Here is a 15734-nt window from a genome sequence, read left to right on the forward strand (position 1 = left end):
ATGGGAGACTGTGTAGCTTGGAATGGCTACCAAAAGTATTGTTGCCAGCTGCATGTCCTCCTGCCCCAAGCCCTGATGGCTGAGCTACTTGGGAATCAGTTGCTGAATCACTGCAATTCAGGAGCAGCATTTTAACTCATCACCAGCATCATATTGCCATAAATGCTGAGCTGCAAGATGAGGCCGTTCAGCAGCTGATTCATAAGAAGCTCAGCTGCCTGTGTACCAAGTGAGGTGTGGGCAGCTGGGAGCAGAGCACAGCCCAAGCCAGGCTATGCCCACTTGGGAATGAGAGCCCTTGGATGTCTTGATAGGCACCCCATAAATTTAATGCAGACTGCAAGGGAGAGAATTGGAGTTGTGTAGACATTGTAAAAATAATGGGAACCTTCAGGACAAAAAATTTTATTTATCTACTGAGTACCCAAAGATGTATTTAGCCAGAACTATGGGATATGCTCATACAAGATCTTAAGAATTTCCCTTTGTATATTACAGAGAGAAAGGGCATGTGGAGACATCCTTGGGGCAAAATGCACTGGTGCAGATGAACACTACTGTATTTTCTTGTAAAGCTTACTCGAGAATGTGCAGCTCCGTGGAACTGCAATTTCTCATTAAGTTCTAACAGGGAAAATAAATAAAAGATTGTGCATCAGAAACTTTTAAGATCAGATACTATTTTTTTTGTTTTGCATAATAAACACCAACGTGCAACCGGCCTATGTATTTTATGATTCTGCAACCATGTAATTCACCACGTATGTATGTCTTCCTTTCTGAATCTGCTGTATAACCATTTCAAGGATTTTCGTGAGTGCATTATTATCTCTACATTACTAAGAGTTAATTCCCCCGAACTACTCTCATGAGAGCAGTCACCTACAAAATGCTCCAGAAAAATTATTTCCCTATAATATATCTGGAATGGAATGGAATATTTCTGTTAGCAGCACAGCAGATGCCCTATTACGTTGTGAGTTTCAGTATCAGCAGTACTTCAGGTTCAACCTTAGATGGAGGTTAAGGTAAAATTTAATTCACAACTTAACTAGCATTAGACAGACTGTTTGCAAAAGAAAACCTCTCCGATTATATGTTGAGCCAAAAATATAGTGAAGATAAGCCCCCAAAACCTAGATTTATTTTTAAAACAACCTTGCAAGCTACACTCCTGAAAGTGAGCAGTATGGTACCCAGTAACTGTGGTGGAAAGTCTAAACATAAGCTAAACACCTGCGTAGTGTTTGGTCCTAAATCTTTGGTTCTTACAATTGTAAAAGAGCCATCGAAGCAAGAAACAATTTATATTCAAAATCCTACTGCACAGCCTGGGACTTATGCTGTACTATACACATATATGTTTAATAAGGAAACTGTGAGAAAAGCAAAGCTAGCAAACAGGAATGTAAAGGTCTGGTGAAACAGAGGTTTAACATTCTACTGCAATATTTTTTATCTCCTAATTCTACCCTTTTCATCAGACCCAATAAATTTGATTTCCCCTTCTACTGTCTAGATCAGATAGCTAACAAGTACACTAAAATTCAATTATCATTTTAGATAAATGGTTAAGCCAATAATGTAATCCATTAAAAAAAAAAATTTATAAGCCTTGCATTTAATAATATTTTTTACTATCTAAAACTAATTTTATAACTACACAGAGTATTTAGTGAAGTGAAAGGCCTCTTCAGGAGCAAACAAATGTATTCACAGTAAGGAATCCAAGTATCTATACATGCTCATATCTAAACAGGCCATCCTTCAATATGATATGTAATACCTTGTTTAGACACATACTCACCAGTCTGCCCCATTTCTAGCCTTATAGCAATACGTACAGCATGTTTCACTTCATAGGAATCTGTTTAAAGTGTATTATTCTTATTTTTCACATGCAAGTACATGTAAACATTCACTTAACTTCAACAATTTTATTGTATATATCACTTCTGCCTACCTGCCTCTGGAGTTCTGCCAAGTTGTAAGGCAACGCCCCTTCAGCCAGTGGTGCTATTCTCTCAATATCTGCCAAAGTTAGGCGCCTTTACACAAGGCAGACAAAAGCAAATTACTGTTAGATAGAACATCAAACATATTCAATACAGTACTCCTTGCCACACCCCACAGAACACATCCTGAGTTTAAAAAAAAACACCTGTCATATTTGAATGCACATCTAAGAAGTCTGCTATGCTGCAATAAAGAATCCTTGGAGTTAGAAGGGCATTATCTTCTTGTGGCTCACAAGTGGAGATAAAGGGAGCTTGGATTATTCAGAAGCAAGTTCTTGATTACTAGTAATAAAGGATATAATACACAAATTAAACTATTTCTAGGTATTCCTACCTATGATTTCACATGCGTTAAAGACCCCTGCAAAACATCATCAGTACTTAATAATACCAGTGTATTGTAGCCTTTTGGGACTACTGTAATGTGTTTTGTTATTTTATATGTATACCTACAATATGACAATTAATAATTGTGTTTGATGTACACAATTCACTTACAAAACACATGCATACACCAAAGTCAGTTTACACTGAATAAATTACTATAATGAAATAAAATGGAACACACAACTTTTTAAAATGAAGACAAAAATTAATAGTTTTCACACAGAAAACAGCAAAATAACGATTGTAAAATGATAAAATTATTATGTTACCCAGTAACACTGTATAAATCTGCAAGTTGGTAGAGAATATCTATTTCCAGTGGTGTAACTTGTCCAAATCGGATTGCAGAGTGGGTAAATTCCTCTGGATTTAAAACGGAAAGAGAAATAAAGCAATTGTGTGTATTAATTGTCAAATTTCCTCTTTAAATGCTCACAAATAACTTTAATATCATAAAAATGAAACATATCGCCAAGAAGAAAAATCTAATGCAAAGGAAAAAGATATCTTTAGGAGAACATCTATCTTGAAACTGGCCTTTTCAACACAAAGCAAGTCTGACTCCACAACTCTGATTTACAGTAAGAATTTATCAAAGTCAAAAAAAATCCTAATATTAGCAAGCTTAGTAAAACCACGCCCAAAATTTGTCACTCTTGTTTTGAAGTTCTGCAAAACAGAACAGAACAGAATAATTGTCTATTATTCACAGCTTTAAAGGCAACTGACTCATCTATTGCCATCATATCCAGATTTCTTTCGCTGTTAGCTCTGAGTGACCCCAAGTTTAGGTATCTGTCTAGCCAAATTACATGACATGTTCATGCATAATTGGCAAACTACAGTAAACAAGTCTGAGCAGTGAAAACACAGCAGCTTTTTTTCACAACATAAATACAAGCAAGATGTATTTATGCATCTGCACCAAAAAACGTTGCTCGGCAATTTGTTAGCACAATTTGGAGGATGAGGACAGGCATTTTATGGCTCCCTTTAGGGACAATGGTATGCAGAGCATGTGAAAATAAGCCAAACAAAGGAAAAACAAAGCAACTTGGGATGCTTTTTACCACACAGGCTTTGCTGGTCCCATCCATACAGGTAATAAAATCAGTGATAAAATCTGTCATAAAATTACTACAAAAGCAATGCACTCATGCCTGCAGCAAGACTGAAGTAAGGCAACCTTTCATATGCACAGGGACTAGCTATATCATAACAGACATAAACTATACATAAAACCACTCAGGCAAGTAAGCACTAAGAAGTTACCATTTTTCTAAAAAGGATTTAATCATGCATAGAGTAACTAGAGCTAAAAAAACATGGAGATTACTGATAATGGATTTTCAAACTTAACCCATTCTATCACATTCCCTAGGAACTTTCTAGCTCTAAGCAACCATGGATCCCTTTCAAGGAGTGGTAAAATCCTCAATAATATACGGATGCGCAGTTATCCATTCAAACTAATAAGGCCAACACAGCTCCTGCCAGAATAACAATTCTTCTCCTTAATGAGCTAGCTGAAAATCATTACCAACCTGTGAGGGTGAAAATCACCCTTTAACCACTTTCACAGTAGCCCTAACCTTGCACATTATTGCAGCTTCTGACTTGCCTTAACCCATACACAACACCAGATTACAAACTGGACAGGATTAAAAAATTAATAAAATGTAGGAAATATACTTCACCTTTTGTGACTTCAACATCTTTTCTTGTACCTGCTATGTTACTGTATATCTTCCTAACAAGATCCATGTTATTCAAAAGGCCATTAAATGCATTGAAATAGGAGAAGCTGACCTGATGTGAAACAGTTCCACCAGCTACCTTTAAAAATTAAAAGAATGTAGTTAAGTGCCTTAAACAATTTTACATCTTATAACAAGAAACATCCATTTCAGCAAATGAGGAAAGAAATAAAGATATCTTTCTATTCCTGTAACTTTAATATCTTTTCAATAGAAACATGAGGGGAGCATTATTAGACAGGATAGTATTTTTTGGTAAAAATTGAACATTAGGAAACAATCAGGAAATCATAATATAAGTAGATTATTATTCAGTTTATCTGATACACTCAGTAAATGTGTCACTGAGTATTCTTCTAATACTCTCTATTTCTAAAAGAGAAATGCATGTAAATGCTACTTTAGATAAAGGCACTAACTGACCTCTTGCATCACATCCAGCAGTGACCATTTATTTCAAAGTCTAAAGTTAGTAGATACTATAAATTTTATAGAAGACAGTATGCCTTATTAGTTAGGCCAGGCAAGAGTTGTAGGTAAAATAGTAAGATAAAAGTTATTACTTTATATTTTATATAATTTTCATTCTTACATACTTTTTATACTCTATACTTTTAGTTATAACTTTATGTCATTATTTTACCTACAGATCTTGCCAGACTGTCACAGCTGTAACCATTCTACCTCTAGAATCTACATATTGATTTTCCAATTCTGATCTGAAAAAGAAAAGAATGTAAGAGTACCTGAAAGGACAAAACTGTAAGTAGTCTCGACCTTTTGAGATCTGTCATACATTCAAATACAAAAATTAGATGTTTTTGTACTAAATGAATGTTCTTTCTGTGCCAAGTACAGTTTTGCCCTGCTTTAGTGGAAAGTATAGCAGACCAACTCAAACTCTTTCCAATGGCACTTCAAGCATGTAAGCCAGACTGCCTAACTTCCACTACTACAGCCAAGGAGAGCTGCCATGTTTCACCCTGCCCATTCTATTATGAAGGTGATAATCTCTAGCACCAAGGCAGTGATAAACAGGTAGGATAAGACCACCTGGGAGAAAAGCAGTAACCTCTGAAAACATTACAGCTATTAAACGCTGAATTCAAGGCACTTTTCTTTACACTTACTGAAACTAAATTTTCTTCCACAAATGGAGTCAGCATATGCGAGCGAAGGGTAACCATGATGTCATTGAAGTCCAGGCCAGTTATCATACCACTTTTATTTTTGTCCTTCAATGCAAAGGCTTGTCTTGCATGTTCTGACTGCAGCTCCTAGAATGAACATTCAGAAACAGCAGGTTAGAAGCAAATTCTGTAACTCACTGTTCACAAAACTCTCGCTAATTTCATATTCTTACAGCATGCCTCAATACACCTGTGCATGTAGACCACAGCACAACTGCAGTTTAAACTTAAAGGCCAGATCAACTAAAACAACAAGTCTGCATCCTGATTCTATCTACAGATTCATTCCTCTGTCAAAGAAAAGCTTCAATTCAACTGTAAGGAAATATGCACTTTCACTAAATGATTTGAGAAATAAACTTCACATACCCATGTCCTGTCTGCTATCTATTCCTTTATTAAATACTTAACTGCTAGAAAAACTTCTGATATTGATCTTAAAGACTCAAAGTGAGCTGAACTCTTACACATACAAGATGAAATATGACTGGGCTATTATAAACTCACTGAAAAGTACTGGAAAATAAACAGGAGGACAGTGAAAATTATATAATATAGATTTAGATTGCCCCCAACAGCTACCTCCCATAATGTCAGAAATGGTCACTCATTTCAGGCACTTTAAAACTCCTATACAATCTGTAAAAACCTTCATATAAAGCACACTGCAGTAACCTAACCTCAAGATAATAATGATGGTTGTAAATTCTATTTCCAGAAAAAGTTGTTTCCTTCTATTCAAGCAAACAATAAACACATTCAGCTGTCATTCACACCTCTAGAAGCAGCTAAAATAATAACCATGTTCTCACAGACAATAAGAAGAGGGCAAACTATCTAGCTTATATCACCTTTACAGTAATTTTTCAAGTCTTATAACCTCAAGATCAAGGTTTTCTAGATCAGGGTGCAACAAGCCTGCTCTGATCCAAGTCCCAAACCCCACAAGATGCTGTTAGGCCTAATAAGAAAACCAGCCTGATCTAAAAGGAGGGACAACAATATCCAGCTTGTCTACATATTGAAACTACCGCAGCTCATACTACCCTCCCCTACTAAGGGTTTTTATTATATGATGACAGTAAGAGGTTAATGTACTTTACACAACAGTATCTTGGAACATAAACATAAAAACAGAACAGGTATTTATTACTTTGCTCTAGCTTCCCAACAAAAATATTCTGGTTTTTTTTCTGCACTAGTGTCCTGAATTTGTGCCCGGGATCACTTAAAATATGTAGTATCAAACGCAGGACACAGCTTATTCCTTGAAAGTATCATAAAGTTATACCACAGCCTTGAAAGACAGCACCAAACTCCAGTATCTCAATTTACAATACACACCTCAGATGCTATCTAGTTAGACATATTTTTCTGGAATCTGCTCTAGATCTAGATACAGCTCGGTACAGGAAAGACATGGGCCTGTTGGAGCAGGTCCAGAGGAGCGGCACAAAAATGATCAGAGGGGTGGAGCACCTCTCCTATGAGACAGGCTGCGAGAGTTGGGGTTGTGCAGCCTAGAGAAGAGAAGGCTTGGGGGAGACCTTATTGCAGCCGTTCAGTACTTAAAGGGGACTTACAGGAAAGATGGGGACAGACTTTTTAGTAGGGCCTGTTGCAATAGGACAAGGGGTGATGGTTTATAAACTAGAGGGTAGATTTAAACTAGATATAAAGAAGAAATTTTTTACAATGAGGGTGAAGGAACCCAGGAACAGGTTGCCCAGAGAGGTGGTAGATGCCCCATACCTGGAAACATTCAAGGTCAGGTTGGACAGGGTCCTGAGCAACCTGATCTAGTTGAAGGTGTCCCTGCTCACTGCAGGGGGATTGGACTAGATGACCTCTAAAGGCCCCTTCCAACCCAAACTATTCTATTATCCTATGATCTGTTTTTATCCTGGACAATAATTACAGATTATTCCAAAGCACATTTATCACTCCCTACTTTTAAGATAGTATGTCCAAAACTATTCTGTACCAAAGGCCAGATCTGGAAGTACATAATCTATTTTTCTTCAAGTCTATGAGACAGAAAACTTTAAGTAATATCATGAGGTCATCACTCCATGTTAGTTTATGGAATTCAGTGCAATTACCTACAATTCTGCAAACTCCTTTCTCATGAATTATTATGCACATTTCTCCTACTTTCGTCTTCCTCCATCCTTTACTTCCTTATAGTATAATGTTCAATTCATATGTTTTTACTGTAACTTTTTGGAGAGATCCTTTGAAGCCTCATCCCTAGAGGGTGCTTCAGCAACATCTCAGGAAAGTCAGATTTGCCTCCTGCAATGTTTGACTGTGTTTAAGACCAAACTCCCAAAGTATGTGTGGTAGTATGCATGCCAGTGAGAGAAAATAAGGGTAAGTATTAGGATAATGTTTATAAAACTAAAAGAAATGTTAAAGAAGCTAAAACCTTTATATGGGAGGTTACATGCTAAATAACAACTGGTTATATTAAGGATGCAGTCTTTCCCTGGTAGAGGTCAGTTTGCTATTAAATTCCTATGACAAAAAAAGTAGACCCTCAATCCAGTTTAACAACATTCAGAAAATGGATAATTTCATAAATAGTATATTAGTCCCATTCTTTTATAGGATGGTATTCAAGTTAAAGCACGAGTACACACTTTTTACAGAACTGGTATGGAGAAATAACAGTTCGTCATAACTGTCAGGATTAGTATCAAATAATGATTATCACTACCAGAATAGGCTCAAAATTTATAATGGTATTAGTGTATTATTAGAAGTGAAAATGAATTTCAGTTCTACTTTGGAAGAAGGTTAAAAACTGACCTGAAGAAACTGAGTGAACTCTGAATAGTTAAGATGCTTCTTCCTGTTATGTCCAAAATGCAGTCGAATGAACTCACAGTCCCAGTTGAAGGGGATTTGAAGATGAATAATAGTTTGTTCAAATATTTCTTTGACATTTGCTTTGGGGGAGGGAAAAAGAACAAGTGAGCTTTGGGGTACAGTAAATCTACAAACATTCCAGGAAGGATGCAAACAAATTTTGTTCTAAGCAGCTGTTTAAGCAGTGTTTTAGTTTGTTAAGAATAATTGCTAACCGAACCTTTACAGACCTGTATACGAACACATTTGCGACACAATGTGATACGTTTTGTATTACTACATAAAACCTTGGAGTAAGTGTTTTATTTAGTTTTAATTAAGAAGCAATTTCCCTCATACATGGCAAATAAGAGCTATTTTGCATTCTGATGTAAAAATCAATAGTGGTTCCCCGTCTCTGCTAGGAGTCAAATTAAGCCCTTTATCAAGAGCACGAATACCTGCATTACAATCTCATACAATATTTGTCATACTAAGTATGGTTTGATTGAAACTTGATTATTACAATCACACTGTCTGAATGTCTATTGAAGATAGGTATAAGAAATGCCATCTAAAACATGTCATTAACTCAGCAGAAAGCACCTTATTAAAAGCTTTTGATAAGGCCTTAGCACAAAAATCAAATCCTATAAAACATAATTGGTAGTCTTAGTTATTAAAATGTTTTAAGATATGTGAAGATAGAGATGTCTTCTTTTAAATGAAGAAAAAACCCTGTCATTTCAGAATATGGAATTCTCCATATGTATACTGTACAACTGAAATGTCAATGCCAAATGTATTATCTGAATTCAGTCAAAAACCTCATCTGAAAAAAAAAGCATGCATTATTCATACACATGCTTCAAAACAAGCCCGTTTTTCTGCAGATTATCCAACCACATAAACAGTAAAACTGGACATCTACCTATACCACATGAACACTTTTCAAAATCTACTTCAAAGCCCTTGAATTGATTTGGTTTTATCAACTAACCTAGAACCTCCTAACAACCAAAATTAAGGAAGTAACTCTATCCCAGCCAGAAGGCATATAGCATATGGGCATATATCCCAGCCCAGGCATATAGCCTGAATTTAAAACAAATACTTTAGCTGAAAACACACCTCCTCTTTTATCTGTTTAGAGTAAACAGTTCTGCTAAAAAACAAAATGCAGCGAGAAGAACTTTAATATAATAGCTCCATCAAGAGCTATTTACTTGTAGTAAATGTGTTGCTTTCTCTATGCTAAAGGACTCCTTAAACCATTCATTTTTACAGTTCTATAGCCATTCTACTAGTTCTAGATCAAATCTAGGCAAATCACTGTATGGTTTTCTTTTCAGTGAGGAAAGGAAAGGGAACCTTCAGTACAAATCTGTCTCAGAAGGGGGACATACAAAGTAGGATTCCTTGTCTAGATCATGTGCTTCACAGTTTGAGATTACATATTCAAAGGGCAGATTATGGCTAGTAAGTGATTAAACTGTAATCTAGCTCTTATTTAAAGGTCAAACACAGACTATAGTCAAAAAACTGCAATTTAAACCATAGTTTCCACTGCAAGGCAGGCTGAAAAGTTGTTCAGGTAAGCAAAAAACTTAAAAAACTACCCTGACTACTTGTAACTGTCCTTGTACTCGTAACAGGTTTATTCACTGGTATCAATATGCAAGGTAAGGGTTAATAAAATGAGAAATAAAGCACTCAATATGTAGTTCTAAACTATTTTATTTTGCCATACTTCCATTCAAAGTTTTGTCTGCAGCAGATTTATTCATCATTGCTAGAGATCAAGGAACCAAGAGAGGTAAATCTGAATTCCCCACCTACCACTGATTCACTGCAACTTCTGAACAAACTACCTCGAGCCTTCAGGTACTACAAACACAAACAGATCAGTGCAGCTCACTGTTGAACCTGCAAAACGGCACTGAACTGTCAGTGGAACAGAAGACAGGTCTGCTTAATTGGATCTATTGGCTTGGCTACTAATGTACAAACAGGGTGCCAACTTCTGACCACCTACACATCTATAAAACTGACTTCTAATACACACTGAGGTCTCCTAATGAAAACTTAGGAAAAAACATGCTGAAGCAGCCAGAAAATTTAAATTTTATTTTAATTGCTTCCAATGATTGCTTCTTTTAACCTTACAGAAAGGTTAAAAAGTGTCATTTTTTTCTTAAATTATTCATGCCTGCTCATATAGACAAATCTTACAATTATTTTTAATGAGACTAAAGCCCCGTGTCTTTTCATAAAGCATTTAATTGTATAGTGCTTAAACAATCAGGAATCAGTTTCCTGAACTATTGATTTTTCATTCTCAAAAACATTTACAACTAGTCATCAACACATCACAAGTCAAGATTCTTCAGCACATAAAAATAATACTGTTAAATGAATCAATAAATTTCTATTCAACAGTTGAATGTATTGGTACTTGAAGAATCTCAGTAGTGGCTAACTAGCTTTAAAAAATGGTATCCAAAGTAGTCTGCTATAATTGAGGTGCCTTATGCATTTTACTTCCACAGGCTATCATCCGCAATCAGTACTGTATACTGCATGTATTACAGTAGTCTGGGTTTAAAGATATGCAGTTGTACCTGATTCTTAATTAATTCCATGTTGGTTTTGTTTATGAAATATTCAGTGTACAGGAGCAAAGCCATGTACCTGTTGTGAATAACTGACACAGTTTAAACCATTGAAACTCTAAATACAATTTTCCAAAGCCATTTGGGATTCTCAAACATCTGTAGATAAGCACTAAAATTTACTACTTCTACCCAAGAGTAGCAATGCTTTCTTCACAATATATCAAGAGTACCTTTTTAATCCAATTTTGTTGGCTATTCTCTTATATTAAAGAAAACAGCTGTTACCACAACTAAGGACTCCTGTGATAAGAAGCAGCAAATGGACAATCACATTTCAGAAATTATACATAATGTGATCATCACCTACACTTTCACCACTATGAATTATGATCAAATATCTTATTTTTATTTTTTTCACAGCAGAAGCAAAGCACTGACAATGAAGAAAACAGGTAACACTAAGGTACAGATGCTGGGGTTTTTTGCTTTTTTTTTTAATCTCCCTCAGTCAAAACCCAGTAATGCTTCTAAATTAAGACAAACTACAAGTACTTCAAATTTCCAACAGAGCTATTCTGCAGGGGGCAAACAGCAAATTATTTTTAAACCCTTTCATTTTAGTATGACATTTTACAGAATGCATTCATTGTCCCTGTCAATACATGTTGCTCATTTACTAATGTCTTCTCCTACTCTTTGCTCACCCTTCTGCAGTGGAATTCCTTTCCTACTGAGCTGATAACTTTCTTTCCAGGCTTATAGCAATGCATTTTCTTCTCAGATAGGCATACAAGTCAGCAGCCTGATGACATACTCAACTTACCATCAGGCCTAGGAACAATAAACCTACTACTCTAGTGCACTAGTACATTACCTCCAAGGCGACATGCATTCTCTCAAGATTGCTTCAGAATTTCCCCACCCAATCATTTTATACAAATTACAGATGCCTGGAGCGGCTATCTGCAGGCAGCATACACACGACTGGCTCAACTTCCATCAAGCACCATTACCTATCGGGCTCAGAAAAATGATATAAGAAAAACAAAGTTTTAGGCAATACTGAGTTTCATAGAAGGAGGAAGAATCCTTTAAGTTATAAACACTATGACGTCTTGTTGATGGCCCATGGTGGCGATGAGCTCAGTAGTCCAAGTAAGCCTTGAGGTAGTACCTATTATTTATTTTGACTTAGCAGGTCCCCAGGAAGCAGAGTGGAAACCTCACACAATTCTAGTGCCACCAACCAGTTAACAGAGTTTGTCATTCCCTCTCACCAGTGATGGAACATCAGTCATGCTTGTTAGAGACACAAAAATATAAATGTGATATTTTTAAGTACTAGCAGAAGTATACTAAAGGCTTGGGTTTTAATAGGTTTGTTTGGTTGTTTTGGGTTTTTTTTAATGTCTACTCAGTCATCTACAGTCCCATTTGTATATATTTCAGCCTTAATGTACATAATGCATTTTAACAAACACTATGTTGCTATTTTTCACTATTTCTGCTAACAGCAAATTTTACATATTTTCACTTTCAAGCATATTTTAAAAATCACAGTTAAAGGCAAAAAGATGGTTTTTTGTAGCACCTAATGCAACAGAAGTATATTAAGAGTGATTCAAATGTAGATAATACAATAAGCACTTTGACCTGAGACTAAAATGACAAGTGGCAGGAAAAGTGAGAAAGCTAAACTAGAAATAGTTACATTGTATTTCTACTCTTATTTTAAAACCTTAGTGGTTCTGTTTAAGATTATTGGCAGCCATAACAACAAATTGTCAATATATCTAATTTTAATGTGGAGTTCTCCTTTTCTGTTCCCTCTTGATGAAATTTAGTTTTGATCTGAACACTTTATTATTATTATAAAAAATGAGGGGCTCCCATCCTGCACTGCTCACAAGGCTTTAAAACTGGTTTAGACCTGAAAGAATCATACAACAGGAAAGAAAACATCAAAAAAAAACAAAACCAAAAAAACCACCACGGGGACAAAAGGCAGTCATAACAGAGAGTGATGTTTCCTACATTTTCTGCATGTGTTAAGCGAAAGACATCTTGTAAATAGGCAACTCATGTATGGCTACCAGGAAGCCAAGAAAAATAGCACTTCCAGTTTACAGCACACTTGATAAAAACATGGTATTTTTCTTATATCCTCAGATCTGTAGCCATGTGACTATGAGATTTTTTTTCTGTTTACATTTTAGAAGCTTTCCAGCCTTTATGGTTGCAAATATTATTTTATAAAAAAAGAACTCTTAAGATTAAATCCAAATCCTAGCATTTTCAATCCAATTGCTCTTTTGGAAATGGTTGAGGAGTGAGTACTAGGAGTGATCTGTGCTTCCTGAAAAATAACACACAAACCAAAGAACAATAACAACATATATTCAACTCCTTTCTCTTCTTCTCACTCACCTTCTTCCAGTGCTCCCAAACTCTATGCCCTGAGTAAGTAAAATCTGAACTTTATCTCCCAGATTAAAATTTGTTTAAGAAAACAGATGGACAAGATTTCAGTATCACTGTATACCCAACTTCTGAAACTCTTACACTGATGTTTATTGTTTCATTTCACCAATATCATGGTAATTTTCATAGTTGCATTACTAGGTATCCAATCCCCTTAACTCCCCCAGTGCCTTTAAAGAAGAGGGCATTATACTCTGCAAAATATTTTTAACTAGATTTTGAGCTGCAAGATGTTTTTAAAAGCCTTACATTCAGTTCCAAAAAATATTTTCCAATTATCTCCAAAATAATGTAAAAATTCTGAGTACAGAAGAATCACAAACATAAAGGCAGTAAAAATGTTTCAAAATCTCATTATTTTAGCTCTATATTTCTATCCATACCAGCATGGGTATTTAACAAAAAAAGTGTCTCTGAAATTCTCTATCAGAGTGGCTTTCTTTGTAGTGACTCTACAAGGAAGAACAGCTGGAAAAAGCGTTGAAATTGTACATTCCAATTAAAAGTGATACAGTCCAGATCACTGTATGGTTTGCCAAAGGGATAAATTACAAAGAATCCTTTCACTTCCAGTTAGACAATTTAGTTTTGAGAGAAGTTTCAGTGATAGTCACGGACTTCACCTTTTAACCACAGCAAGGGTTATCTGCTTCAACATCAAAGCAAACCAAATATCTTGAGCAGATTTAATATTCAGGTTTGCTTTAACCTGAATTCAGGTCAAAAGACCTGCACAGAACAGAAATAAAAAGAAGCTTCCTTAGTACAACAGCATTAATTTTATGGAGTTTTTTAAAATATTTCACACATTAAGTAGCTTAGTCAGTTACATCCCACGATTTCCCATAAAATATTCACCTAGGAATCATTTATGAAGACATAGAAGCATTTGATCAGGAAAATAAATGCTTTTTTTCTACTTCTCCATGATTAAAAAGTCATTTAAACTACACTGTCACTTGCATCAATGGGTTATTAAAACAGTCCTTTTACTGCCTTTTATTCACCAAGCTGACAGCAAGTCCAGTGCAGCTGAAACATGTAAAGGGTACTGAGTATGCTGTACAGTTTGCTCACACAAAGTAGGTCCAATTTCACATTCTTGCAATGGACCTACTATACAAATATTGCAGCATACTATCTGCATTTATGGCAGTCATTCATACAGGATTTCTGGATGTCCAAAACTCCTGGATATATGTCCCAAAGCAATAAGAAAGTAAATGACATTGAAGTGACAGAATGCTTCCTGTTTCAACAATCCCAATTAACATATGATATTGCACAGACAGAGACATTGATTAGCACAGCACAGCTAACAAGTATTTCTACCAAACAGTTTCTAAAGAATCATAAACTCTTTGTCCTCCTCCATTTCTCAACTCACAAGACAGAGGTTCTTCTGTAATACAATTTAATTAATAGTAACCTCATTGGAGAATTGGAAGCTAAACTTTTGAAGAGACAAGTGGCAGATTGAAGCTAAAGAGGGCTGCAAGAAGCTAAAGTGCTCAAGTATGGTCTGAGTCCACGCAAGTAAATAAATCCTAAAAAGGAGATGTGAACTCAGCTGGTGCAGCTTGCTTTCAAATACAGTACCAGCCCTAAAAATCAACAAGTATACTTTACTTTCTGCAAATAACTGAAAATTTGAGTAGATCAGGATATTTTTGAAAATGCCATACAGTCATACCCAAATGATTCTGAAACATTATCTTGCATCCAGCAAAGCCAGTGTTCAGTTCAAGTTACTGGCCTAACAGACCGAAGTTGATTCTGTGTTCCACTCCCCAGCACCTCCACCCCTTGTTCCAGGTGCACAGTGCAGAAAAATCTCAGTAAATCCATGTCACTTCTGGCAAGATTTACTGGCTTGAGTTACCTTTGGAATCAATGCAATCACATCCACGTAGCATTGTATCTGAGCTAGAAAAGCTTGACTCATGTTTGTTCCCATAACCAGCACGGTTCATCTGCAGACTGGATACACTACACACTGATAAGAGAGTGCTGACTTGTCTGATAGCAACTCACACCAATTGGCTAAACTGACTCAATTTCAGTTTATTTCTAATAATTTATTACAACTTTTCACTTGCAAAGACCTGGTTTTATGTATTCTCTTGTGTTTACATGAAACTAAACTCTGTGCCTTTCTGTTTATGTGGTGCGAAAATGAAAGAGTGCAGGACTCATTTATAAAATGGTCTCTACAGGCCACGAGACTGACTTGGAAATTGACTGCAGAGTTACCAAAGTCTGAAGATGTCATATACCATCATTCACATTTTTCCCACATGCATTAATTTTTATTATATGCCTGTAAGTAGCCCATGTTATAAAAATCAACAACAAAAAAAGAACATGTACCACTGATCTGTTTCAAAATACCATTAAATATAGTAATAATTGCAATATAATTAATTTTGTAAAAAC

At 35.8% G+C, this 15734-nt stretch overlaps 1 protein-coding gene across 1 annotated transcript in view; it reads right to left on the reverse strand.

Annotated features, from left to right (window-relative positions):
* SLC25A12 (solute carrier family 25 member 12) overlaps positions 1-15734 on the reverse strand; it is a 49474-nt gene that overhangs the window by 21297 nt on the left and 12443 nt on the right. The window contains exons 5-9 of the mRNA XM_064451585.1: positions 8164-8303; positions 5293-5439; positions 4103-4241; positions 2675-2768; positions 1964-2048 (exon numbers count right to left, since the gene is read on the reverse strand). Of these exons, the coding sequence (XP_064307655.1) occupies positions 1964-2048; positions 2675-2768; positions 4103-4241; positions 5293-5439; positions 8164-8303 (605 nt within the window). The remainder of the gene's footprint in view (positions 1-1963; positions 2049-2674; positions 2769-4102; positions 4242-5292; positions 5440-8163; positions 8304-15734) is intronic.

This window comes from Phalacrocorax carbo, chromosome 5, assembly GCF_963921805.1.
Source record: "Phalacrocorax carbo chromosome 5, bPhaCar2.1, whole genome shotgun sequence".
Classification (NCBI taxonomy): Eukaryota; Metazoa; Chordata; class Aves; order Suliformes; family Phalacrocoracidae; genus Phalacrocorax; species Phalacrocorax carbo.